This window comes from Arachis hypogaea, chromosome 19 (assembly GCF_003086295.3).
Source record: "Arachis hypogaea cultivar Tifrunner chromosome 19, arahy.Tifrunner.gnm2.J5K5, whole genome shotgun sequence".
NCBI classification, from domain to species: Eukaryota; Viridiplantae; Streptophyta; class Magnoliopsida; order Fabales; family Fabaceae; genus Arachis; species Arachis hypogaea.
Window position 1 is genome coordinate 132,478,831 of NC_092054.1, and position 27,013 is coordinate 132,505,843.

Consider the following 27,013-nt stretch of genomic DNA (forward strand, 5'->3'; position numbering starts at 1 on the left):
AACCGATAGAATGACTGGTTTATTAGTTCACTAGTTCGACTGAAGTTCAATCGGAATTCAACCAATTTAATTAAATATTAAATAAAATTATTAGTTTTTGTTTTTATTTTCTCTTCTCAATATGAATTTTCATCATTTTGATTATGAATTTGGTTCTAACTATGTTGTAGGAAATGAGAATTTCAACGAGGATATGCATCAATGATGGGACAATCAAAGGTGAGAGGAACCTCAAGCATATGATCAACCTTCATGGCAACAACCTCCTCCAATGTACTATGAGCATGAACCATACCATGATACATATCAATCTAATGGATATGGTGGATCTCGTGGTTATCAACCACAACCACCATATGTCTATGAACCCTATCCTCAACATAGCCCTCAACCATCATACTCACAAGCCTCATACCACCAAACACCTTCCTATAACTCATATCCATCATACCACCAACCTCATTTACCTCACCCATGTGACTATTATGAGCGAAAACCCTTAGAGCCACCACAATTCCAACATCAATACTCCCAAGAACTACTATTTTCACATACATCACCTCAATACTCCCACCAGTATGAACCACCTTCCTATTATGAACTCTTTCTCTCAAACAATGAACCTTCCTATCCACCCCAAAGTCCAATGAATGACACTCTCATTTCATTTCTTCAGGAGCAACATGAAGCTCAAAGGAAGTAAGAAGGAATTCATGGCTACCTTGACCAAGGTAGTAACCGATCTAGCTTCATAACGCCTATGCACTCAAGGCGCTCCCATGGTCACATGTGGAGAAGCAAATGAAGAACGAAGTATGAAAGAGAGGTTAGAAACTCCGGTGGAGAATAAGGAGTGGGATTTTGTATTGGAACAAGTGGAGAAGGCCGAAATAATTGAAGAGGAAGAAGTGGTTGAAGACTTAGAAAATGTTGAAAGTCCATGGGAACCAAAAGTTATAGAGCCTCCTTCCGAGAAGTTTGAAATTGATGTTGAGGAGGCTAGTACACAACTTCCAAGGCATATCATGGTTGAAGAATTTAGAGAGGTTAATTAAGAAATGGATTCAATCATCGATGAGTTTTTATCTACACTAACTAATCACCTCGATGATTTTGTTGAATTCTTTTCCATTGGACATGAAATAGAGGTCAAATAAGAATGTGCACAACCTCCAAGTCTCTTGGCAAGCAATGAGGAAAAGATTGAAAGTGAAGAATCATGTTGTCAAGAGGTGGAAGTCCTTCTAAAAGGATGGACGAGAGTGGAATTCGCTTTGTCAAGATAATTAGAAACTTCTCTACCTAGGTCACCATCTATTTCTTCATTTGAGTGGGTGAAACTTGTATCCTTAAGCTTTATTGTCACACTCAAATTTGGTTTGCTTGAAACGGATGGTCAACTTAGGACCCTTTGTGGAATAAAGTGCAAGAGGAGGATGATTAGCGGTTGGCGTTGCAAATCAAGGCTCATTAAGGTTGAGACTTCAAGAATCAAGTGCAAAGATTGGACTAGTGCTCAATTGGATGGGTCTAAGAAAAGACTTTGGTATTTCATTGAGAATTCGGTTTGTTTACTACCCAAATGGAACCACAAGGATCAACTTGAAGACGGGTGTGAAAATAAGATATGGGATCCCGAATTACAAGATGAATATCAACTTTGGGAGCTCATATTTTGTGAAGAACTTCATCGAAACTTGGTGAAATCGGTTCGAAATTCTGACAACCACTTGAAGACCAAGCATTCTTGGAAGTTCAAGGATGAGTACAAGCACAAGCCACCATGACAAGGAGCTTCCCAATTGTCCAACTTAAGGACAATAAATAAAAGTTCTAGGTGGGAGACACTCTACCATGGTAACCTCTTTTCATTCTCTTGTTTATATAGTTAATGAATGAATTGAGTTTCCATTGTTAGGTAATTTCTTGCCTTGATATTACTCTTGTATATATTGCCTTATGTGTTAGTTTGTTTAGATAGGTTTATGCCTTAAGTTGTAGGTTAGTTATTTTGAATTTCATCTTTGTTTAAATTTCATTTTTGTTTAAATTGCATAGTAGAGTATTTGAAATTTTTTTTCAAAAATTTAAAGATTTTGTTAGATTTGAATTCTGGTTAGTTTAGAAATGTAAATAGTGGGTAGGATAGTCTTGGTTCTATTTTATATTTCTTAAAAAAAATAAGAGAAAAAGAGAGAGGCCTTGTCACGCGTACGCTTGACCCACGCGTACGGCGTACGCGTGACCCCCAGAATCTGAACGTGCTAGGATCGTGCGTGGACTGTGCCATCGCACGATCCCGACAGTGAGTTGTGCACGTAGTGTGTGGAAACTGTGTGTCTAGCACAATTTCTTCTCACGCGTACGTGTCACCCCCTCTTTTCACTTGTCACGTCTATGCGTCGCTCACCATTTCGCCCCTGCCACGCTTAGGCGTGACCCACGCATACGTGTGGGTTTGAATTGCATTATCCCTGACGCAAGAACTCTATTCTCATTCGCGTCCCAATTCTCTTCCAACGTCTCTGCTGAATATTGTCTAGAATGTTGTTCAGGAGTTTGTCTCCCAATCAAATCACTTGATTGCTATGAGCAAAGAGCAAAGGAAGCTAGCAAGCAAGCACGAAAATTTCCTTCGTAAGTCAAGAAATAGAGTGGCTGTGATCATGACTTTCATTGATAACCTTCAAAAGTATGAAGACCCTGCCACTGATGCTGATGAAGAAGTTGATTCGGAGGAAAGTGGTTCGGATGCCTAAGAATTGTTTCATAAAGCTGCTGCTGTCTGCTCATTTTGTCTGATGAATTCTGTTTCTTTTGATATTGTTGAACTGTTTTGTTCTCTTGGATGACTGTAATAACTTTGGATAACATTGCACCTTTGTTAATTCATTAGGACTGTGCACTAACTCTCTTTTGCAGGTTATAAGGTGCTGTTTTTGCTGATCTTTCTTATTATCCGCCCTTGATGACAAAAGGGGGAGTAATAGCAATAGGATAATAGGATGGTAAATGTGTCCTAGGAATTTTTTGGCATTGCTGCAGCTACTAGTATTTCTTTTGGGATTTTTGTCTGATTGCTGTATTAAAACTTGATTTCACATGCTGAATCCTTTTGCTGCTGTCATTAGCTTGATGTTGGGCTAATTATGTGGTGTTGTTTATTTGATATCCCTTAGACAAGATAAATGTGCATAGCTCTTTATTGTGCTTTCTTTAAGTACAATGTAAAACAGGAACAAAGAGGAAAGCATAAATCCAGGGGGAGCTAATCTTGAAAAGGAAAGGGGGAGCAACATAAAAGCAAATAACAAAAATCAAAGGGAGTTTCTAAACCTTACCCAAATTCATTTCCTTTTTATTAGTGCTTAAATCATGTTTGTCATCAAGGGGGAGATTGTTGAGTTAAGAAATTAACTAAATTAATTAGTGATGACAAACATTATTTTTGGACAAAATAAATAATTTGTGTTGAGTAATTATAAATTAAATATTACTAATTATTTATTGTTGCAGGCTAAAATTCAATTTTATAGCCCAAATGAAATGTAAAGCAAACAGTAAGGATGGTGGGCTGAAAGCAAAAATTAGAAGCCCAAGGAAAAGCAAAGAAAGAAGCCAAAAGAACCAACGGGCCAAGCTAATCAAACCAAACCCGATCCAAGCCCGTGTCCATCAATTCAAGTTAATCCCACCAAGCTTCTCATACAAGATTGAAGCCTTCATTCCCTCTCACTTGCTTTTACCAAAGCAACGTTCTTTTCTCTCTGACCATGTCAAATCACAGAAGCAAGAGAAAGTGCTTAGCTCCACACGCTATTCACAGAAGAAGAAAGAAAGAGAAATTAAGCTTGAAAGGCAGAAGTCATCTCAACAAATCCAAACCAAATCAAGCTTAGGTTATACGTAAATCTTTTCCTCATACATGCAACTCGGTTTCATCTCTTCTTCCCATCTCTCTGCTCTATCCGAAATGGGATACAAGGGAAAGAGGATTTCTGTTCTTCCCTGCTGTGTATCTACGGTCTTAAACAAGACTTGGGGACCAAGTTGGTTTTCAAGGGCTCAGATCAAGTTGACCTTTGGGAGATTTCCATGGTTGCTGTGTTATGGCTTTCGGTCAAGGTGAGGAAGTCAGAAGGAAAGTTTCTTCTCTAAGGATTGAGGTGAAAAAGTGAATCTGTGGGTTGGTGAAGCTCAAGGCTCAAGGTGTTGACCTTGGAAGAAGAACCCAGCAACATGCAAGGAGATAAATGAATCTTGCTGTTCATTCAGAAGGCAAGGAGAGAAAACCAGAGTTTGAGAATAGTGTTCTGAAAAGAAGTTTCTCTACTTGAATAATGCTTTCTTTCAAAGAAGCATTCGGCCAATACTGAAGAACTGCATCTAAGGTTTGCGAATCTGGTTTTGCACATAGCAAAGAGGCTGCTGATAAAGTCAATCTCCTTCATGTTTTACTGATTGTAATGTGCTTTTCTAAGTTTATCTTTCTGTAATTTCTTGTGAGAAAAGGCATTGTGAGAAAGATTATGAAAAAGCCATGGGTGGAAAAAGGCTGAGAGAAACACTTGAGAGAAAAGCCTAGAGTTTATTTCAGATTTCTTTAGGTATGTTTATGTCTTGTATCTTGTACCTGTAAGGTATCCCTTTCTTAGTTGGGTTAGCACTAAGAGTGAATAGTTAAGTATTAGCATAGCCAATGTTAAGTTAGGTTAGAACTTGAGTGTGAAAGGATTGGGTCAATCCTGTGAAATTGGTGTATGTAATACTGTTAACTATAGTGAAATTCTTCCATAGTTGTGGAGGAGACTGGATGTAGGTTGCATAGCACAAGGCAACCGAACCAGGATACATGTTGGTGTTAGCTTTTCTCTTCTCTGCTGTGTTCTGTTTTCTGATATTCATGAGACAAAAATAAATTGTCTCATAAATTTTTGCTGCTGAGTACAAACAGAATCAGAATTGAACGTTTGTTTTAAAAGGGTAATAACAGCAACTTAAAAAGGAAGGCATAGATTCAACTCCCTTCTCTAAGCCTACCACAACCTTCAACAAGAATAGGGACTTCCCCTATTCTCCTGTTTTTGGTTCTGCCGCTGTCAGCACAGTGCCACCTCTAGGCCGGTATTGCTCTGCCACCACTCTTCTTCCCTTGCCACTCTCTGATTCTGCCTCATTTCTAGGTTCTCCTTATTTTCATTTTTTCTGAGTTTAATTAGTTAATCTTGGTTTAGTTATTTTAATTATTAGTTTAATTTTTGTTAGTTAGGTTTGTTTTTGTTAATTAGATTAGTTAAGGATGCATGTTTAGTTAGTTCTAAGTAGTTAGGTAGTATTTGAATTGTAGTGGATTTAGTTGCTTATTTGTGTTGATAATAATGTCTAGAATCATTGGTTTACTACCTTGTTTTGATTGAATGATGTTGGTCATGGTCTTATGCTAATTTGTGAATTGCTGCTGATTGCCACTTTTGCTTGTTACTGCTTAATTCATATGAGCTGTTGTGATTTGTGCTTGTTTGATGTTAATTGGGTTCATATGGATTGATTCTTCTGTTTGTTTAAATTCGGGAACGTCCTATTTACTGTCGGAATGCTTCCAAAATTTTTTAAATTTGGTGCATTAATTGATTAGGATTTGTTAATTAAGTTGGTAATTTGTTGCTATAGTTTTGTTTTGTGACCAACTCAATTAATAAATTACTCGGCCAACGTTTCTATTTCTTTTGGTTCCCTTATGTTGCATAGTATGATTGGTTGCAATAAGAAGCTATTGTTAGCCAACTATCTTTGAACCTCTTCTATGATTTGAATTGTCAAGTTCGGTCAATTCTTTCACTTCATGATTTGAATTCAACTAATTTCCATACAATCATTGAAGTGCACACTTTTAATTTCCTAATTGACCTAAGCTTGCTAATTTGATTATTGAGGTTCTTTAAGATTGTAAAAACTGGTGCATTTTCACTTTTGTAACCAATTGCATAAAATTTTTGTTTTCAATGAATTTTGGGTTACATTAAGTGCATGTTTCAATCTTTTCACACCAATTTTTACAAATTTAGTGATCAAACACATTGATAATTGATTTCTCCTTTTTGTGCTTATTTAGCCTTATTCAATTCATCATTAATGCTAGCATTATATTACATTAATGTGAGTTTGCTTCTTCTTAACTATTTTTGAACATTTTCTTAATTTAAGAACAATATTTGCTATGCTATTAACATTTAACTTTCTCTCTTTTTCTAACTTTTGATTTTAACTAACTTTTTAACTTTTCTTTTTAATTTTTCTTTTTAAATTAACTCTTTTACTATTCCTTTAATGCATAGCAAGTTTGTTTCTTCACGGACAAGCAATTTGATTTTCCTTGTACACAATTACTTGGAATGTGAATTTGACTTATTTTTATTTTTATTTTCATTCTATTCCAAGTTGATTGCATTTTATTAACTCACTTCATGCATAAGCTTTTAATTCCTCTGTTTTTTGTCTCTTGCCTACCTATTATATTATTTTTGCCTTACACGCCTTAGCTTCTATTTGATATCCCGTTTCCTGTGAATTTTCTTTTTCAGAATGACTGACGGAAAGGGAAAGGGCAAGGCTAAGACAACCTCAAGTAAAAGAAAAAGATCACAGCCATCCACTGAGATAGCGGATGAAACCTTATCTGAGAGGCAGCTTACTGCGAAGTAGAAGGCTGATCAAGCTACACCTTCCTCAGACCGAGTGAAGTTTGCTAATCTCTACTATGAACTAAAGTTTTCGCACTTCCTAGAAAAGCGAAACCTTCACGTAGAGAGGAAGCTTGAGATACCACCCGACATGACGCAGTTTACTGAGCGTCGGATTAAGTCACTAGGTTGGGTGTTCTTGGATCGAGACTTAGTGGGAGTGAACTCATCTTGGGTCCGAGAATTTTATTGTAACTATTACCGGGCAACCCTAGATGCGATTCAGCTCCAAGGCAGGCAAATTTTAGTGACAGAGGAGGCTATTGAAGAGATCCTCCACTTTCAGCCGAAGATTAGTGATAAAGATGATTTCTGTAAGGCCGAGGAGAAGATTCACCGTATGGAGCTTGATTGGGATGCAGTCCTCTATACCATAGCTGTCCATCCTAATGTTCCTTGGGCATATGGCTCACCGGGTTGAAGTCTCCTGGGAGCAGGGTGATGAGAAACCGACAGTTGCCGGCCGTAAGAAAGTTATTCCGCACGGCAACTGGTTCGGAGATCGTCCAGCGTCTAGCCGCCGAGATCGTCAAGCACTCACTGCTTCTACAGAGCCATCTACTTCCTCTGCTACAGCAGGACCCTCAGCGACAACATCAGTACCTTCCACAGCAGTACCATCATCTACTTTCCAGCCGATCTACCGTCTCGTGCAGCGCCTTTTCGAGCGCGTGGATCAGATGGAACATCGCAATAGGCGACGTTATGCACATTTGAGGCGGATTGTGACTTCTGGAGGCATTGATATTTCTTCTGAGCCCGACACTCCAATCAGTCTGAGAAGGAGGAGGCCCAGGCTAAGGAGCCGGCAGAGCCACAGCCACCCGCAGCAAACAGTGGAGATACAGGCGATGACTGCTCTCACCCGGCTTGATTTCAGGAGCATCGATGACGATGCTAACATTTAAGTGTGGGGAGGCCGCCTTCATCAGCAGAGTTATTTTGGTAAACCATTCCATTCTAGACACTTTTATTTTATTTTATTTTCCGTACTTGCATCTTTATTTTAGTATACTTTTGGATTTTTGTACATATTGGTTGTTTTGAATACTTTTTAGTTTATCGCACTTTGCACTTTTGCTTGTATATATTTTAGACTTTGAGTTAGTTGCATCTTTTTATGTTGGTAGTATATAGATTTAGCTTAGTTATTTTAGTTTATTAGTTGTGATTGGAAAGTGTACATAATTGAATTTAGTTTATTCTGATACACATAAAAAATTGATTTGGTTGAAAATGGGAAATAAATGTTGATCAATTTGATGAAATTCTCAAGAAATTCTTTTTTCTAAAAAGGGCATTAAGATTCAAATTGACTTGAGTTGAAGTTTTCATTATTTTTAGCTTAATTATATGGTTACATCATTTAACCATGATTTTGATTCTTGTGTATTTTCTTCTCTATAATTGCAATCTTTAGTTTGTTTAATTCTATATATCCATTATTTAGTGTATATACATGCATTTATGTGATTGAGGCCATCACTTCATTATAACTCACTTAACCTAAATAGCCTACCATTTCATTTATCTTTGTTTGCCACTTTGAGCTTTTTTATTCCCCTTTTGTTCTTTATATTACCACATCACTAACCTTAAGCGAAAAATAATTAATTGTCCTATTTGAATCTTTAGTTAGCTTGAGATAGTGAGTGTGTGTGTCAACTAAGTGTGGGAAAAATGTGAGAATTTTGGTTGATAAAAATGTGTTTTACTTTTATTAAGAAATATTGAGAGCTTAGGTACATACTCATGTAATAGTATGGAAACCATATGCAGTGATGTCTTGGTATACATTATGTTCTTAAAAAAAAAAGAGAAATAATGAAAAGGGGACAAAATTACCCCTATGAGAAATTCAATAAAAATCAATGCATATGTGATTGAATTGAATTTAATACATGAGTGTGTGTGTGTGTGTGTGTGTGTGTGTATGTAAAAGTGAGATTTTGGGTAACTAAGCTTGATTTTAGAATTGTGTAGATTGTGTATGTGTTAGGTGAGAACTTAGGTTAACCAAAAATTCAAATTTTAGCTCACTTAGCCATTTAGCTATACATATAGACCTTTACCCTTAGCCCCATTACAACCTTGAAAAGACCTCATGATATTTGCATATATACATTAAATATTTGTTGATTGGTTAGATAAAAACAAACTTTAGAAAGCATGATTAGAAGAGAAGTGAGTAGATTAACCCTAAACATTTGAGCAACTAGAGTTCATATACACATCCGGTGAAGGTTCAATTGCTCAATTCCATATTTCCATCTTTGATCATTGCTTATCTTGCAAATTTGTAAATTCTTTTGAATAAATCAATTCAGTTATGAATTTGATTTTGTTATGATTATTTTGGCCCTTGATTATGCATTTATGCTTTCTTGAAAATTTGATTTACTTTGACTACATATATACTTATAGGTAAATAGATAGTAATTAGAATAGTTATATTTATATAGATAGTTTGTATTTAGATAGTTTGCATTGAATAAAATTGATAACCCCTTTTTTGTCTTTCTTGAGTTTAGCATGAGGACATGCTAATGTTTAAGTGTGGAGAGATTGATAAACCACAATTTTATGGTTTATCTTGTATTGAATTTGGTGGATTTTATCAACTTTTTCTATATTTATTCATTGAAATAGCATGGTTTTGTGAATTCTTCCTAATTGTGCTTAATGATTGAAAACATACTTTTTAGGCTTTTAATTATCTAAATTTAATCCACTTGATTCGACTCGATGTCTTGATGTGTTTGTTAACGATTTCAGGCTTAGGAGGCAAGGATTGGATTAAAGAAGTGAAGAAAAAGCATGCAAGATGGAGAATTCATGAAAAATAAGGATTCGGTGAACGCAAGGCCATGCGTACGCGTGAGGAAGAAATTTGCCAGGCCACGGGTACACGTGACATGACGCGTACGGTGACAAGCAGCACGTGATCAACTTAAAGAAACACGCTGGGGTCGGTTTCTGAGCTCACCCAATCCCAAATCCAACTCAATTCTAAAGTATTTAAGACCAAATTCAAGAAGGAACTAGGGAAGAGCAATTAGGATAGAATAGAAACATGCTTTAAGTCATATTCTAGAGAGAGACGCTCTCTCTTCTTTCTAGAATTAGGGTAGATTAGGTTAGATTTCTCTTAGATTTAGGTTTAATTCTTGCTTTGATTTAGTTCTCCTTGAAATTTATTGTTCTTACATCTTTGTTCTTTTAGTTTTACTTACTATTTCTATTATTTTGTTGCCTTTATGTTTATGACTCTTGTTGATTTGAATTTCCGTTAATGCGATTTATGTTTTATGTTTCTTATTGTTTAATTGAGTTGTTATTGTTGTTTTCTTATATTTGGTAGTTTTAGATTTTATATTTCTTGCTATTTTACCATGTTTTTCTTTTATGCCTTTCAAGTATTTGATAAAATGCTTGGTTGGATTTTAGAGTAGATTTTCATACTCTTGGCTTGTGATTGAGGACTTAGGTCCCTTGAGATCATTGATGTCCAGTTTCATTAGTGATTTAGGGTTGTTAGTTGGTTCTAGGACCAACTATGTCCACTTGAGTTAACCCTCCGATGTTAGAGGAAAACTAAGTGGAATTAATCCTTTGTAGTCACCATGTTGTGGTCAATGGTCCAAGATAGGAAACCTTGACTCTTAATCCTTGACATGAGTGATTTTTAGCATTTATAATTTCTTAGTTGTTAGTTTTATTTTCTTGTCTATCAACCTTAAAACTCCAAAAGTAACCCCATAACCAATAATATGCACACTTCCCTGCAATTTTTTTGAGAAATAACCCGAGATTTAAATACTCTCAGTTTTTATTGGTTTGCTTAAGTGACAAACAAATTAAACTTCAATTGAGGGTTGTTTGTCGGTTTAGATCTATACTTCGACGAGATTATTTTTGTGAAAATTCCATACCAACGATAATGCTCATATCAAAAGGGATGAAGAAAATAATAGTGAAAACTACAAAGGTAAGAGAGAATATTAGCAGAGATGCCAAGGCTAAGACTCAAGGTAAAAGGGCAGGGGATAAGAAAGAAAGATGTGTTGTTGGTGGTGGAAGTGGGCCTGATGTGAGGAAGAAGAATGATGCTGGGCCAAGTACTGTTGGGCCTAGTAGGGATGAACTAAGATCAAATGACAATGATGGGACCAATGAAGATAATAAAAATGCTCCTAAAAAGCCTGCAATATTTGATGAGGAAATTGAAGTGGAGCCAAGGGATGACTTAGACATAGATTTTGAGTATGAGTCAGAGGCCTCCTTGACTCCTCCGGACTCAAGTGATGAAGGGAGGGACGAATTTGATTGGCCTTAGTATGTTCCGAATGCAGAATTTGGGGAAGTTCAATTTTAGCTGAAGATGAAGTTTTAGACTTTGGAACAGTTCAAAAAGGCCCTTAAGGACTACACTATAGCTGAAGGCAGAAGAATATTTTACATAAAGAATGATAAGAAGAGGGTGAGAGCATCATGTATTCATGGAAGATTCATGGCTGGAAAGGAGATACAAAAGGAGAAGGATAAAGCAAGACTGAGAGATAAGAGAGAAGCTAAGATAAAGGAAGATGCATCAAATGTAGGTGAAACTGACAATGCTTCTAAAGTTATTGGCAATAACAAATATTTTTATTCCAGGCTTAATGTAAGCAGTTGAAATCTGTATAAAACATGGTCATAACAATTATCTTTATTCCAGGTTAAGCTTCCAGTTAGATGTCCAAAGGAGACAGTAATCAGGGCCAAGAATTCGGGGAGTGTTAGTGCTTAGACGATGGCAGCTGCAACCAGTGGCACATCATCTAGGTTGTTCAAATTCATTCCAATACCAGGGATGAACCAGTCTTTCAAGAAATGATGCTTCTAAGAATTAGTGTGAAAGTTGTTGTGTTAGTTATGACACAATGTTTTGTTATGTTGGAGAAAGTAGACCTTATGTTTAGAATGATTTCGTTTAGTTTATGTTGAAGGAAATAAACCTTCTTTTGACTTGATTTGGTTTATGTTCCTATTGAATCCAAATATTTGTGTGGTTAACATGTTTGGGTTCTCAGGTTTATGGTACCATTTTAATAAATGGATGAAACAGACCAATGTCAATGTGTTTTTAAGGTTTACGTTGAAGGAAATATACCTTCTTTTGAATTGATTTGGTTTATGTTGCTTCTGAACTTAGCTGCTGCTTTTGTGGTTAAAATATTTTAGTTCTCAATTATGTTACCATTTTGATTAATGGATGAAACAAACCCAAAATAAATGTATTCTATTTATACTATTTCACCACAATTGACTTCATGCATATCTATCTAAATATAATGACGCATTCCAATCTAATAATTTGATATTTAACATAGAATAAACTTTGCCTAAACATCCATGACATAGATACAAAACCCGAACACAACTAACAATACACCAACTATTACACCCCTAAACAAAGCAAAAACAGTATGCTGCTTCACAAATTGCCTATCCTCATTCATCTTCAACAGCAGGTCCTCCAGCTGCTTCACTCTCTCCTCCAATCCATCCTTCAAACTTACAAAACATTCTTCACCCGCACAAGTGTCGATAGAAGCCAATATACGCCCCTCGACTACACTAACATACCCAAATATCTCATCAAACCATGCAAAAAAATCACAATAACCTTGCTTTTTCTGTACCGAGAATAATGAAAATGATAATCAACCCAACAGTCATACGGCAATTCTCAAAACTATACCACATTAAAATGACTCTGGAGTGAAGTAAGGACAACCAAAGAACAATCTATTCAGTTTTCTGGTGTTCGAGACCTGCATATTACAGCATATGTTCTGCACTTGCACTTGGGATGTTCTCCTTTTCTCAGTCGGCCCCTCGCAAATCCAGTCAATGGCACTGTCAATCGTAAACTCATCACTAATACTTCTTCCACCTCGTCTCTGACTTGCAACTGACACCGTGCCTCCACTAGCCATCATCAATGGCACTTCTCTCACCACACGAAGCTGCAAGGGTTGAATATGACAACCTAATTTAAAATTGTCCCCCACATTAAAACGGCGCCATTTTGTTACTCTGCCTAAGTGGGGACGAAATTGTCCTCTCTGAAACAACGTCATTTTGCCCCTAGTTCTAATACGACGTCATTTTGTCCAGCATGGATGGGGACCAAAATGTCCTGGAAGTGACACGTCGCAGTTAACCTGACACGTCATCCCATTAACCTCCACGTAGGACATCACCGTTAGTCCTAACTGGGTCAAATTGACTTGTGGACATATCTGGTGTATATCTAAGAACCTCAGGGTCAAAATCTTAGTTAATTTTTGTGGGAAACAAATCTATCCGATCGTAAATTTCTCGGGGACCTATTTGGGGTATTACTCTAAAACTTATTTATCGTTCATACCATTTAAAATTTTTTTATTAATATTGTAAAATTTTAAATACCATTTTTATTTTTTATCCTTAACAAAAGTTATATGCAAGGACAATTGTGGGTTACTGTTTAATCTAAAAATTATTTTTGTTGTAATTAAAATTAAGGATACGCCTTAGAGGACATGTAACCTATAGAAGTAATAAATCTACGATAAAACTTAGTATACAAGCATTTTTTTAAACCAAATTTTCAATTAAGTTAATTTTTTCTTTTTTGTTATCGTCAACGTTTTCTTTTTTTACACACTTTTTTTTGTCGCAGCCGCCACCATTGTCTTATTGTTGTTTAATTTCTTCTCCTCTTTTTTTCTTCATTTCTTATCCCCCTTTATTATCTTCATCATCATCGTCCTAGTCGTCTTCACCTTTTTTTTCCCTATATATGTTTAAAAATGGTTAAGTGAGATTTTGATCCCTATAATTTTGGCCAAAAATCAAAATCGTTTCTAACATTTTTTTACGTTCAAAATCTTCCCTAACATTAAACTTTGTTTTTGAATTATCCTTTTCTAATTTTTGAATAAAAATACCCTTATCATCTCCAATCTATTATCTTATCCAAAAACACTTTTATGCACTACCATTAAAAAAAGTACATTTTTGCATTTTAAATCCGAACATTTTGTCGTTTCAAAGCTAGAATCGTAGTTGTAGTTGTCATCGTTGCTCGCTTTTCATCCCAATGTGTATATACACATGGAAGTGTGTTATAGACTCCAAACAAGTGTAATAATCCGTGCATGCATAAGATTAAAATTATAATTTTAAGTTGTTGTGTTAAAATTAATTTCAATTATAATAATTTAATTAATAAAAAAATAACTTGTATGCATTTATTTTCTTTTTTTAATATAGTGTTAATTGTATTAACTATAAAATAGTTATTTAATCTACTTTTTTCAATAAATCAGACATATATACTCAATATGACCATAAATAATCTAATAATACTTAAATCCACCAACAAAGTTTTATATGTTGGTTTACTGTGAAGTAAGAACATATCAAAATCAACTCAAAATGAAGAACAAATTAATAGAGAATCCTAATGCAGAAAGTTCTACAATAAACCATAAATAATTTAAACCTACTGAAAAACAATTCAACGCTATCCTTTGATACCTTTGATAGCTGCAAAATATATATCTGAAACAACACTTATGGTAGTATATAAAATTATATGATTAACGTAATTATAAAATTGTTTATCAGGAGAATAAAATAATACGAATTTTTATGATAATTTTAATATTCTCAAGCTATTAATGTACAATAAGAATGCAATATCCATTAGCTCCTAGAATTGCTAAATTTTTTTAATTGATAGTAATAAATTTTAATAAATAAATAAATTTAAGTAAGACATTTTGTTATTACCTTTTCATTATAAGCTCTCAAAAACTTCTCTATATACCACATTCATCGTGCAGTTATCTTCCAAGTGCCCATGATCTTGCAACAACACTCACAGACCATCTTTACTCGTTACCCTTGATAACGCAACATACAATTGACCATAGGTGAAAACTGGCCTTGGAAGGTAAATTTCAACTTTCGATAGAGTTTGTCCTTGGAACTTATTTATTGTCATTGCAAATGACATGATAATTGGGAATTGTCTTCTTTGAAACCTGACCGGTAATGTTTCATTATTTGGAATTAAATTCAGTCTTGGGATAAGAACAATACTTTCAACTTTGTTACCGGTTAAAGTCTTGTATTCTATCACATAATTTTCCATTCTTTTAACTTGCATTCTCGTTCCATTGCACAAACCATTAGTTTGGTCTATATTCCGCAGCAACATAACAGGAGCGCCAACCTTCACAACCAACTTGTCTGGTGGTAGACCTAAACAATTTATTCCATTTAGAATCTCCGGTGAGAAAGTATCTAACTCAAATTCCATATTTTCCTCCTCAACACACACAGAGTCTGAACTTAAGTAGACTCTTTCTTGTCCAAGTAACCCTGCAGTCATCTTGTTGTTGACATCAGTGACACAATCCAGAGTTGGTGCAAGAATTTCTCTATCCTTGAAATAATTTTCAACAGATAAATTGGATAACATATCTGGATACACAAAATCAATGAGGTCATCCAAAGCTGTCTAAAAGTTCTTAACCAAAATGTCAGATGGTATATGAACGATCGATTCACCATCTGTTGTATCACTAGCCAAACCATCACCAATTTTGAGTAGCCATTCTGCAAAATTTCTGAGTTCTTGTATGTTGTTATTTTCACCTAGTGACAATCTCATATTTTTTGTAAGCTTCAAAACCTTACAATTATGCCACAAATATGAAGAATTAATAGAAGACTGAATTATATCTTGTCTTAAGTCTCTGAAAATCACAGGTAAAATTTGTTTAAAATCTCTTCCGAGAACAACAACTTTACCTCCAAATGGTAAATGAGCATTATACGAATCTGAGCACCTTAAGATGTCTCTAAGGCATTTGTCTAAAGCTTTGTAACAATACTTACTTATCATTGGAGCTTCATCCCATATGATTAATTTGGCCTTTGATATTAACCTTGCAAGAGGACTTCCCTATTTAATGCTACACAAAGAATATTCATTTATGGTCAAAGAAATTTTAAACCTTGAATGTGCAGTTCTTCCATTAGGCAACAGAAGTGCAGCAACCCCACTCGAAGCAACATTTAAAACTATACCTCCTTTAGACCTAATTGAGCATGATATAGTTGACCATAAGAATATTTTTTCACAACCACCTTGATCATCAACACAGAGTTATATGTTGTATTTGAGACTCCCATTTTTGCTTGCATTACACAAAGAATAATAACATTAGACCTTCAAAATGAAGACCATTTTACCAAATTATTTTCAAATGAGCCAAAACTAACAGTACATCAACAGAGGAAAAAACATAACGAAGAGGAGGACAAAAGTGTAAGATGAAGAAAGAAAAATCGAACGAATAGCTGTTCCAGAATGTCGAAAGGGCGCACGCGGAGACAGAGTGGTAAGACGCAATGGCAGCGGTTCTAGAACGGGGCAGCGATGGCAAGCACACGCGACGGGCTTCTTCTTCAAGTAATTAATAGCCGCTAGGTTTCTCATAGTAAGTGAGGGGAATTGCTACCCAATAACGTGACTTTTCAAAGGAGGAGGGGAAGGTAGAATTATGAGGGTAGGTGAGGGAGTGAATCACTAAATGGTTAGGTTAGAGAGTGTTTTGCTTTGTTTATGATTGGGCTTGGGTGGGTTAGCGAGTTTTTGGAGTAAATAGAGTGTAGTTGGATTGTGTCCCGTATAAGGAAAAAAAAAAAAAAACAAAAGGAGCTGTATAGATATATTTTTTGCAATATTTATTTACGTTAATTTTTATTTTTTCATAGGCTTCTATTACTTTTAAAATATCTATTTAATACATCATATGTTAATATTAATAGTATTTTTTAAAAAGATATTTTTAAAAATAATTATAACATGATTATAAATATAATATAAATAAATATGTCAAATAAAAGGTTAAATCAATAAGCTTACCAATGCCTTTGTTGAATTTTGCAAATTGGATAATTAGTATGTATTCGGTTGTTTGGTAATCACGTAGATAATTGAGTAGTTGAGTTACAAATTGATCCCACAGTGTGCATCTAATTTTTTCCTCATTTCTAAATAAAAGCAGAAATTAAAAGAAATAAGTAATAATATATAATAATAAAAAAAAGATTTTGCATATGATAGATAATTGTTACAAAACAAATTATAATAATTGTGAAATTTTAAATCTTCACATATTGAAAATTATGGAGATCAACCACAATGTAATGGCCACTTTTTTCTATTTTTGACCATGATATAAGTTCTCTTTTTTCGGTCAAGAGTCCAATAACATCTAATTAAAAAAATGAATTAAAAGCATGAAATTAAAGATAAATAAATGAACAACATAATAATAATAATAATACAAATAAACTACGTACCAAATAAGTTAGCTTTTTCATTTGTTTGTCTCAATATATCAGCATGATCGAGAAAATTGAAATGATTGTCAGGAATGTTACGATCATCGATCGTATTTACTATACGTGACTCCTTCTTAAAAATTATTCTACACACATGTGTAGTCGGAAGATAAATTCCGCTTGATTCCTCAATCAGAAAATTTGAGAAGACATAAACCTTCCCCTCGATCAAATCATTCTCAAACATCTTTGCCAAATAATTCTTGATTGAACAATAAATTTTATCACACTGTAAAACAAATTGAAAATGAAGACTATTAGTGCTTATAACTCTATTAAATCGCACTGTCATTGATTCGTCCAAGAATTTACTTATCAAATAAATTTAAAATATGAACAAAAAATATCTATAAACTAGACCTATCATCACTTAAAGAAATCATAGAGGATAATCAACCTACCTTATCATCCATGAGAACTATTTCTAGGTAAGCTATCTTACTCTTGTCAACTTTGGATGGGACTTTCTATAACCTTATAATCCTTGTCTCTATTTTCCAAACCTTTTCATTACATAATCTACTGTAGGTAATACTGTTGATAGAATCATAGCTTGTAGCCATTAAGTATGAAAAATAATAAAGAGAAAAAGAAATATGAATGAGGTACGAATTTACTAGATGATAAATAATTGTAACAATTGACTATTACGACTTATATATATATATATATATATAGTACGGATTTTTAATGGAGATACTTACTACAATTAGAAAAAATTATATAAATTGAGACACCTGCTAATATATATATATATATATATATATATATATATATATATATATATATATATATATATATATATATATGTTATTCACAATAATTATATGCCAAAATTTTTATGAAAGAGATAAAAGAGGAGATATATAAATATGTATAATATTATTGCTATATATGAAGCAGATTTAAATTGGTATAATTATAGAGACTTACTATAATTATATCAAATCTAATTATGACTGTAAATAAATAAAATAGATAACGATTAATACTATTTTTTTAATATTTAAAATTTAGGGCAATTTACGTTAGTAAATTGTTTGATCCCCAATATTACGCAAATGCATTGTTTTCAAATTCAATACGCAAATGCGTTGTTTCACTATTTTATGTAAACCGCTACTGGCAGTAGCGGTTTACAGGTGTGCATAAACCGCTACAACCAGCCGCGGTTTATGTGTGTGAGTGTGTGAGTGTAAACCGCTGCTGGCAGTAGCGGTTTACGTGTGTGTGTGTGTGTGTGTGTGTAAACCGCTATTGCCAGTAGTGGTTTACGTGTGTTGCGTTGCCTATATAAACCGTGGTTGTAGCCGCGGATTATGCATTTAGATGGTTTGTGGAGTTTTTTAGAGAGAGAAAATTCTAGAGAGAGGTCAGAGCAAGTTGTGAGCGGGTCCGAGGTATCTCAGCGGCGAACTCTGGCCAGTTATCATGGCAGGCAGGACCCTGTATCGACTGAACGGTGTTGCGCATATTGCCGGTTCTATTGGGGACGAGGTTAGTTAACATTTATTTTTTTCTAGGCTTTGCATATGTTAGTCAGAAAATGGTAGGTTAGGTAGACGAATTAGAATTTATAGAATATTCCCTCTAGTTTGAAATTAGGCTTTGCATGCTAGGATGTTAGTTCACTAGTTAGGGAAAGGGATAGCTGACGTTAGTGAATTATTTTAGTTTGGTTAGGGTATTTATATGATATGAAGTTTTAAATTTTAAAACTTTATAGTATTTTAACATTTTTGGCTGTTATTTATTAAAGTATGGATGTTGTTATTTTTCCTATCGTGACTAGGGAATTTTTTTATTTTTTATTTAGGAGAATCTGTTGATGGTTTAATATATTTGTATCCGGTTAGTTATGGCAAATTTTTTAAGGATAGGAGAATTTAATTGGACTCTGTATATCTTTCTTGTTCTGTGCAGCCCACTAGGTGTATATACAGTGTGAGTCGGTAACAGAATATGCCCTTGCATGATAGGATCATCCCGTATTTAGAGAGGGTTGGATTTTACCATTTGGCCTGGCTAAACACCGAATGATTCTGGTTGGATGAGCCACTGGTTAGTGTGTTCGTTGAGAGGTGGCGTCCTGAGATGCATACGTTCCACCTACCTTTCGGAGAATGCACAGTGACATTGCAGGATGTGGCATTTCAGCTAGGGCTGCCTGTGGATGGGGAGGCTGTGAGTGGTTGCCTTGGTGAGTTTGAGACATACATGGAGGGTGGCCGACCAGCTTGGGAGTGGTTTGAGGACCTATTTGGTGAGCGGCCTCCACCGAATAAGGTCAAGTAGATGACAGTACACTTTACATGGTTTCGCGATAGGTTTAGGGTGCTACCAGCAGATGCGAGCGAGGAGACTGTCCGCATCTACGCATGGGCCTACATCATGATGCTGTTATCGACTCAGTTATTTGGGGACAAGAGTGCGAACCGGGTACATATACGGTGGTTGCCATTTGTGGCAAACCTTGATGACATGGGGAGGTATAGCTGGGGTTCGGCCGCTCTGGCATGGCTGTACCGATGCATGTGTCGGGTAGAAGAACAGAAATGTGACTAATCTTGCGGGCCCGCTCCAGTTGCTACAGAGTTGGATATTCTGGCGGTTTCTGTCTTTGAGGCCGGAAGGGTTTGAGGCTTTCTCTTTCCCGCTGGCATCCAGGTATGTGTTATGTTTTTTTACTGTTAACAAATTTCTTTGGCGTTTTTATGGTAGTTTGTGTCTCATATTACTTAAATTTAGGTGGTCTGCCTACTTACCTCCTAACGATGGAAAGGAGCAGAGAGTCATAAGGTATCGGCTTGTATTGGATCGATTGACCAGCTGGGGTCGACTGAGGATTAGGTGCCGATGCTCCAGAGCTATCCACACCATCTTCCAACTTCGCAAACAGCTCAGTTATCCTCACCTCCGGAAAACTACGCCTGCAGTGAAACAAGACCTGCAAGTCTTCATCCGACCCGATCACGAAGGTCTCATATCTCACACCAGTTGAGACAACGTCAATGGGAATCTTGTAAAATAATTTTTTTACCCACTTTATCCCACACGTACCGAGCTTTTGTAATATGCTTTGCTTAATCTCCGCCAACGTATTCGACGATCGGATAAAAACACTAAGCGGTTCTCTATCCGTGAATTTTACACCGTGCCTTTTGCTCTTTTGAATTTTTCCAGAGCAGTGAACCAGAGCCACAAAACTATCCTCCCCCTCCATTTGTGAATAACACTCTACCTCTCCACATTTGGCCCCTCTATGGTTTATATAGGCAGCCCCATTCAGCCCATCACACGTAAACCGCTACTGGAAGTAGCGGTTTACACACACACACACACACACGTAAACCGCTACTGCCAGTAGCGGTTTACACTCACACACACGCACGTAAACCGCTACTGCCAGTAGCGGTTTACACTCACACACACACGCACGTAAACCGCTGCTGGCAGCAGCGGTTTACACTCACACACTCACACACATAAACCGCGGCTGGTTGTAGGATTTACATAAAATAGTGAAACAATGCATTTGCGTATTGAATTTGGAAACAATGTGTTTGCGTAATATTGGGGGTCAAACAATTTAGATGCGTAAATTGCCCTAAAATTTACTGTAAATATAAAAAATAAAATTACTAATGATTAAAAATTTGAGTAGAAAACAAAACTTCATAATAAAAGTTCAATTTTTATGACTAATTAATCTTATGTCCATATAATATTATTATTATTATATACTGATTAAAATTGTGAATATGTACTAATAAAATTATTACATATAAATGAGAATTAGAACTATATCAATTATATTAATTCGAAATTATTATTATTATTATTATTATTATTATTGAATAATGATGATAATTCACGTGATAATAACTTTTACCAATAAAACATCTAAAATTAAATAATATTCAAGTATAATTAGGTGACAATTATAATTCAAATTATTGCATATGAAGTCACGTGAATTATTATTATAATTGATATAATTGTTATATATACTCTCAATATTATCGATTATATCAATTTAACTATATCAATCATATTTAAATTATTAGTCAATAATTTTAATGCAAATTCTTGCTATAATTAGGTTATTCTTATGTTATTATCTTGTATTAATCATTATAATTAATTCAATAGAGATATCTATTCAGTATATATGTTATCTACATTAATTATATGTCAATATTTTTAAGAAAGAATTAAAAAAAGAGATATATAAATATATATAATATTATTACTATATAAAAAACAAATATAAATATATATAGACTGTATTATTAAAAAAATAAAGCCTATATATAAGAATAACAAAAAACTCAAGTAAGGATTTATTGGTTTTTATGGTTTCTATTACGCTTAATGAAAATTGAGCGATCTACAAAGTAAATACTGAGGTGATTACTATATAATTTTGTTATTAAGGTAATTACTTATTATTAAGGTAATTTTTTATTATATAGACTTTAGTAAAACAAAAATAAATATGTAAATTATTTATTATTAAGGTAATTTTTATTATATACAGTAATTACACATCATATATTAATTTTGTTAAAATTATATAATTTTATCATATCATGATTAGAATTATTATTTTTTATCATGATCAAAGAAATTTTGGACAATGAATAAGAATATTATACTTGATATATTATGTATTGAAATTTAGAAATATAAATTCTATTATATATTTCTAAACAAACCTAAACAACTCTACACTAATAGCTCGTGTCATATCGTGTTTTTCAATACTTATATTTAGAAACATATAGAATTTTAATAATAATACACGGATAATTGAAATAGTTTATATACGGGTTTTTCAAGTTATTATTATTATTATTATTATTATTATTATTATTATTGAATAATAAATAAGAATTAAAATTATATCAATATTTAAAATTAATATAATTAAAATAACTAAAAATATTTAAAATTAATGTACATTATTAATATCATAAGATTTGATCATTTTATAATTAGAATCAAATATTTTTAGGAGAATTATAAGGTACATATGTTATATGGTATAGAGATACAGAGATTCCTTCCTTTTTAATGTTCAAAGGACACGTAGTTATTTTTCTCAAAGCAAGGCAAGAGAATGTAATGGTTCATTAACTCTTCAATAACTTGCTTAAGTGGCTGATCTCTTAGTCAAATCATATTCATCACTCATCAGTTACACTAGCTATTACTATGCTGAACTTTTTTTTCTTTGGGTATTATTATTATTATTATTATTATTATTATTATTATTATTATTATTATTATTATGGGTTATATTATATGATAATATATTTTAGTATTTGATTACCAAAACAAATCTAAATTCTAATCCAATTAGAGTGTAGAATCTGGATTAATAAACGACAAATATTATTTGTAAACTAAAATTAGTCATCATATATATATATATATATATATATATATATATATATATATATATTATTTAATTTATTTTTAATATATATTATATTAATAATTAATTTTAACGGATGATTTTAATATACATTTAATATGATTATTTATAATTATTAAAACTATTTTGGTGTTTTATTTTTTTTTAGCTTTCATTTGTTGTTTATTTTTTTTCTTTTTTTGGCACATAAATTCATTGTTATTAGGTGAATTTTCTAGTGTCTACAATTTTTTTTAATTTATCTAAAAATAGAAATAGAATAAAGTGAAATTTATCTCTTAAATTTTGAATTTTATGAATAAATATTAGGCATTGTTATTATACTTAAATGTATGTTTCAAGATATTTTCCTTTTTTATTTTTCTTATGCTAATTATATTCTCTATTTCGTTTATTATTTTTTCTATAGAAATTTAATTTTCAATGATTTTATAAGCAACACTTTGTGTATTTAATTTGATACATTATAAATAATTGGTTGAATATCCAATTTGATTCTGGATAATTTTTTTAAAGGATTATAAGACTTTTAGTAAAAAAAAAAATACTTTTTTTAATTTTTAATTTTTAACTCCGTAAAATTGATTAACCCCTCTATCAATAATAATCTCTCTCTTAGATTAACGAAACGTACCTACATAACACGTTAATCAATTGACCTGTCCATTAAATGTTTCATGTTTGACATGCTTAATTTTGTTTTCGTTGCAGCACAAATGCACAATGTTAATTTTGATCAATTTTGTTATAATAAAAAAGTCCTTCACATAAAAAATTAGATTCATTAAGTCTTTTGAATTCATTTTCATAGTCTTATAATTGATCACTATTATTTTCTTCAACAGTATAAAAGCGGGTTAAAAAAAACATGATAAATTATGTTATATTTGATTTATTTCATTTGGCTTATTTTAATATTGTGAAAACTTGTTAAAATTGTTCATTCTCATCAATTCACTCCTCCCAAGTATCTTGTGTTTATTAACGAACAGGTTTTAGATTTATTTTAATTTTTTTTTCACTTTTGTAGCAACCCTCAGTTTTAAAAATACAAATATAAATAAGTTATAATTTATTTTATAAAATTAGAATTCTTTATTTTTAAAAAATTATTTTATTATCAGTAATTAAACTAATTTTATAATAATTTAAATTTAATCAAATCCATATTATTATTATTATTATTATTATTATTATTATTATTATTATTGGATATTATTACTATTACTATTATTATTATTATTATTATTATTATTATTATAAAACATTGGATATAATTATCATGAGTATTATATGTACTATAAACTTATATAGTTTTGCTCCCTAGTATTATAAAATCGTTGTTGTTATTTTATTATTATTATTATTATTATTATTATTATTATTATTATTATTAATTATAAAGTATGGAAATGAAAGACGGTTTATATTTTGGTAATACGTCCATTATAGTTTATCCTTATCGTTATATATATATATATATATATATATATATATATATATATATATATATATATATATATATATATATATATATATCATATTAATTTACTTCAGATATTATAAATATAATAATAATATCATTGTTATAGTAATGATTATATTGGTACGCTAACAAAGGATTATGAAAAGCAGTAAGAATGAGAACGGGAAAAAAGAAAGAAACAAAGGAGCGTAACCGAGAGAGAGAAAGAGAGAAAACGGAAACCTCCACCAAATCTTTTCCTTCACTTTCTTGCAATCCGTAACTCCAATAAAAAATCTAATCCGGTAAAAGTATTCATATCTTTCTCCTCTACACGTTGGCACCACTTTTGATCGGTGGAAGTTGACGGTGACGTAACTCCTCTATCTCTTGAGTTCGGCCAACAGGAGTTTTAGGAGGCACAGACGATTCTGGACGTTTTCTTCTTCGATAGCTCGATCAGAAAGCTTCTTCGGAGCTTTGAATATTTTGATTCCGTACGAAGGTATGGTTTTAGTTTCTCGTAGTTAATGTTTAATGTCACGCGAAAACTTAGGCTAGAAGACCTTAAGATAGGAATGAAATGAATGAATAATTGATGGATTGTGTATATGGTATAAAATGTGAGGTTTAGCTGTTGTCAATAATTTGCTGTTGAAGTTGGTCAGTTTGAAAAAAGATTTAATATTGGTATTTGTTTGATTTTGAAATAATTTGTTACTGAAAATGATTTGAAGGACTGAGAGGTGTTTGATTTGATAGTTGGGACCCCTGAAGGGTGGCAGAAATTTGAGTTTTAGAGGAGATACTGTCAAAATTTCTATAAGAATTGGAGTCTTGATTTGAGGTGCTATTTTTGAAAGGAAAGAGATTATTATGTGGTTTGTAAATTTGAGACTATTTATTGACCCTCTGTCGCAAGATGTGACCGGGCACTTTAACTCCCCGGATTCCCCCATGGGCATGCATATATATATATATATATATATATATATATATATATATATATATATATATATATATGTATGTATATATATATATATATATATATATATGTATGTATATATATATATATTATATTTGAGCTTGGAGTTCGTCTCCACGGAATACTATATTATTGAGCTTGGAGTTTAACTCCATGGAATACTATATTATTGAGCTTGGAGTATGACTCCATGGAATATTATATTTGAGCTTGGAGTTTAACTCCATGGAATATTATTGAGCTTGGGGATGCGCGCACAGAGGGACTGTCCAATGGTTAACTACCAGGACATGTCGGCTTGGCTGTATAACCGACAGATGAGACTCATCAGCCATAGGACAGGCATACATCATATGCATTTGTTTGCTTTGTTTGGGTGTGCATTGTTTTAGTTTGCTTAACTGTTAAATTCTGCTTATCTGCTACTTGTTCTTCTTGCTGTAAATGCTTCTCTATTCGTGTTTTCCTTGTCTGTAATGTTTGTCTATGTAATTGAGAGGCCCCTTGTTTGGCGAAGGAATGACGAGGGTTGTTCCACCAGAGATTCAGAGGATTAGAAGTGACAGAAAGTAGAATGTTGGGTTAAAGTTAGATTTAGAACTAGAATACCTTAGACAATTTACCTAACTTCCGGTTTAGTTGAATTCTTAAGCTGAAATCTGAGTGTCGAAGTTCTAGGAATGCCTCTGGCTTTCCCGAGACCTTTTATATTAACTATGTGGGCACCTTTACCATACTGAGAACCTCCGGTTCTCATTCCATACTATGTTGTTGCTTTTCAGATGCAGGTCGAAAGGTATCTCATTAGGCGTCTGGTCACCTGAAGCGAAGTGGTTACTGTGTTATTTTGTTGTACAGTGATGTATATACATGTACTTAGCTTTCTCTCCACATAACTTATTCTTTTTGATCCTCTTAGAGGTTTATGGAGAGGCAGGATTTTGTTTATGTACATCTTGGGTTTTGGATATGTATATATATGTAAATATTCTCCGGCCAGCCTTGACTTCGCAGACTGAGTTAGGAGCTTGTTATTTGGTACCTGTGGCTTTCGATTCCTACTTTTATTGTCTTACGTTTCATAGTTATAGTTTACCTCACACGCAAGTTGTTCCGTTTCCGGAGCGTGGCGCTTTTTATTTTGCGATTTTGTTTTACCCATTTTTCAAGGCTCCTAGTCTATTATATTCTTTCTACTATTATAAGAATTTATTTTAATTTTTCTTAAGTCGTAATACCTCGCCACCTCTACTTTACGACTTAAGCATAAAGTTTTGGGTGGTAGGGTGTTACAACTTTCATACCTAATATTTATATAATTAAATAAAAATTTCAAATATAAAGATCAACTATCCAAATTTATGTAACTTTTTCTCAATTGACTTTTCACCAATTAAAGAAAATATCATTTACAATGTGTTATTAGCTATAATTTTCAACCATGAAATATTTACCACCTTCAATAGTGATTATACTAAACTAATGTTTCAATTATTTAAAATTAAATCCTAATTGATAATTCTAAAATAAAACCAAATTATTCCAAAAAATTTTATTGACTTCATAATAAATAATATTTAATTGGTAATTTAGTGTCAACTAAAATTATATATTCAAATACCACTTAAAACATTGTTTTTTGTGTTTTCATGAGTAGATATAATTTATAATTTTAATTAATTTTTTTTACTATTACTATTTGCATAATCATCCTTTAATGTAATTTTTTATTACAATAACATAAATTTAGTATTTGTTAGATGTATGCCAAAAATGTGCCATACATATTTAACTGGAAAAAGACTAAAATTATTGTAAAATATTCTAAATAAAATTGAATTAATTTATTTTATAAAGATAAAATTAAATTTCTTTGATCGATCTTCCAAGTAAAACAAACGTTTTTCCTAAAAAAAATCTTCATATTAGTT

General features: G+C 32.9%; 1 protein-coding gene and 1 long non-coding RNA gene across 2 annotated transcripts; both read left to right on the forward strand.

Moving 5' to 3' along the window:
* Positions 1-19,286: 19,286 nt before the first annotated feature.
* Positions 19,287-19,757, forward strand: LOC140182354 (protein MAIN-LIKE 1-like). The gene is made up of 2 exons (XM_072228524.1): positions 19,287-19,438; positions 19,520-19,757. The coding sequence occupies exons 1-2, from the start codon at positions 19,287-19,289 to the stop codon at positions 19,755-19,757; spliced, it is 390 nt and encodes a 129-aa protein (XP_072084625.1).
* A 4,500-nt stretch (positions 19,758-24,257) lies between these two features.
* On the forward strand, positions 24,258-26,123 carry LOC140181894 (uncharacterized). Its single transcript, XR_011877532.1, has 2 exons — positions 24,258-24,602; positions 25,865-26,123. It is a non-coding gene; the product is annotated as an uncharacterized lncRNA (long non-coding RNA).
* The last annotated feature ends 890 nt before the right edge of the window (positions 26,124-27,013 follow it).

Bases quoted from the DNA above. Each gene is read 5' to 3' on its own strand.
- LOC140182354 (XM_072228524.1), top strand. From the start codon at position 19,287: ATGCATACGTTCCACCTACCTTTCGGAGAATGCACAGTGACATTGCAG. The intron at 19,439-19,519 runs GTTTGAGGACCT...GTTTCGCGATAG, and splicing joins GGCCGACCAGCTTGGGAGTG to GTTTAGGGTGCTACCAGCAG.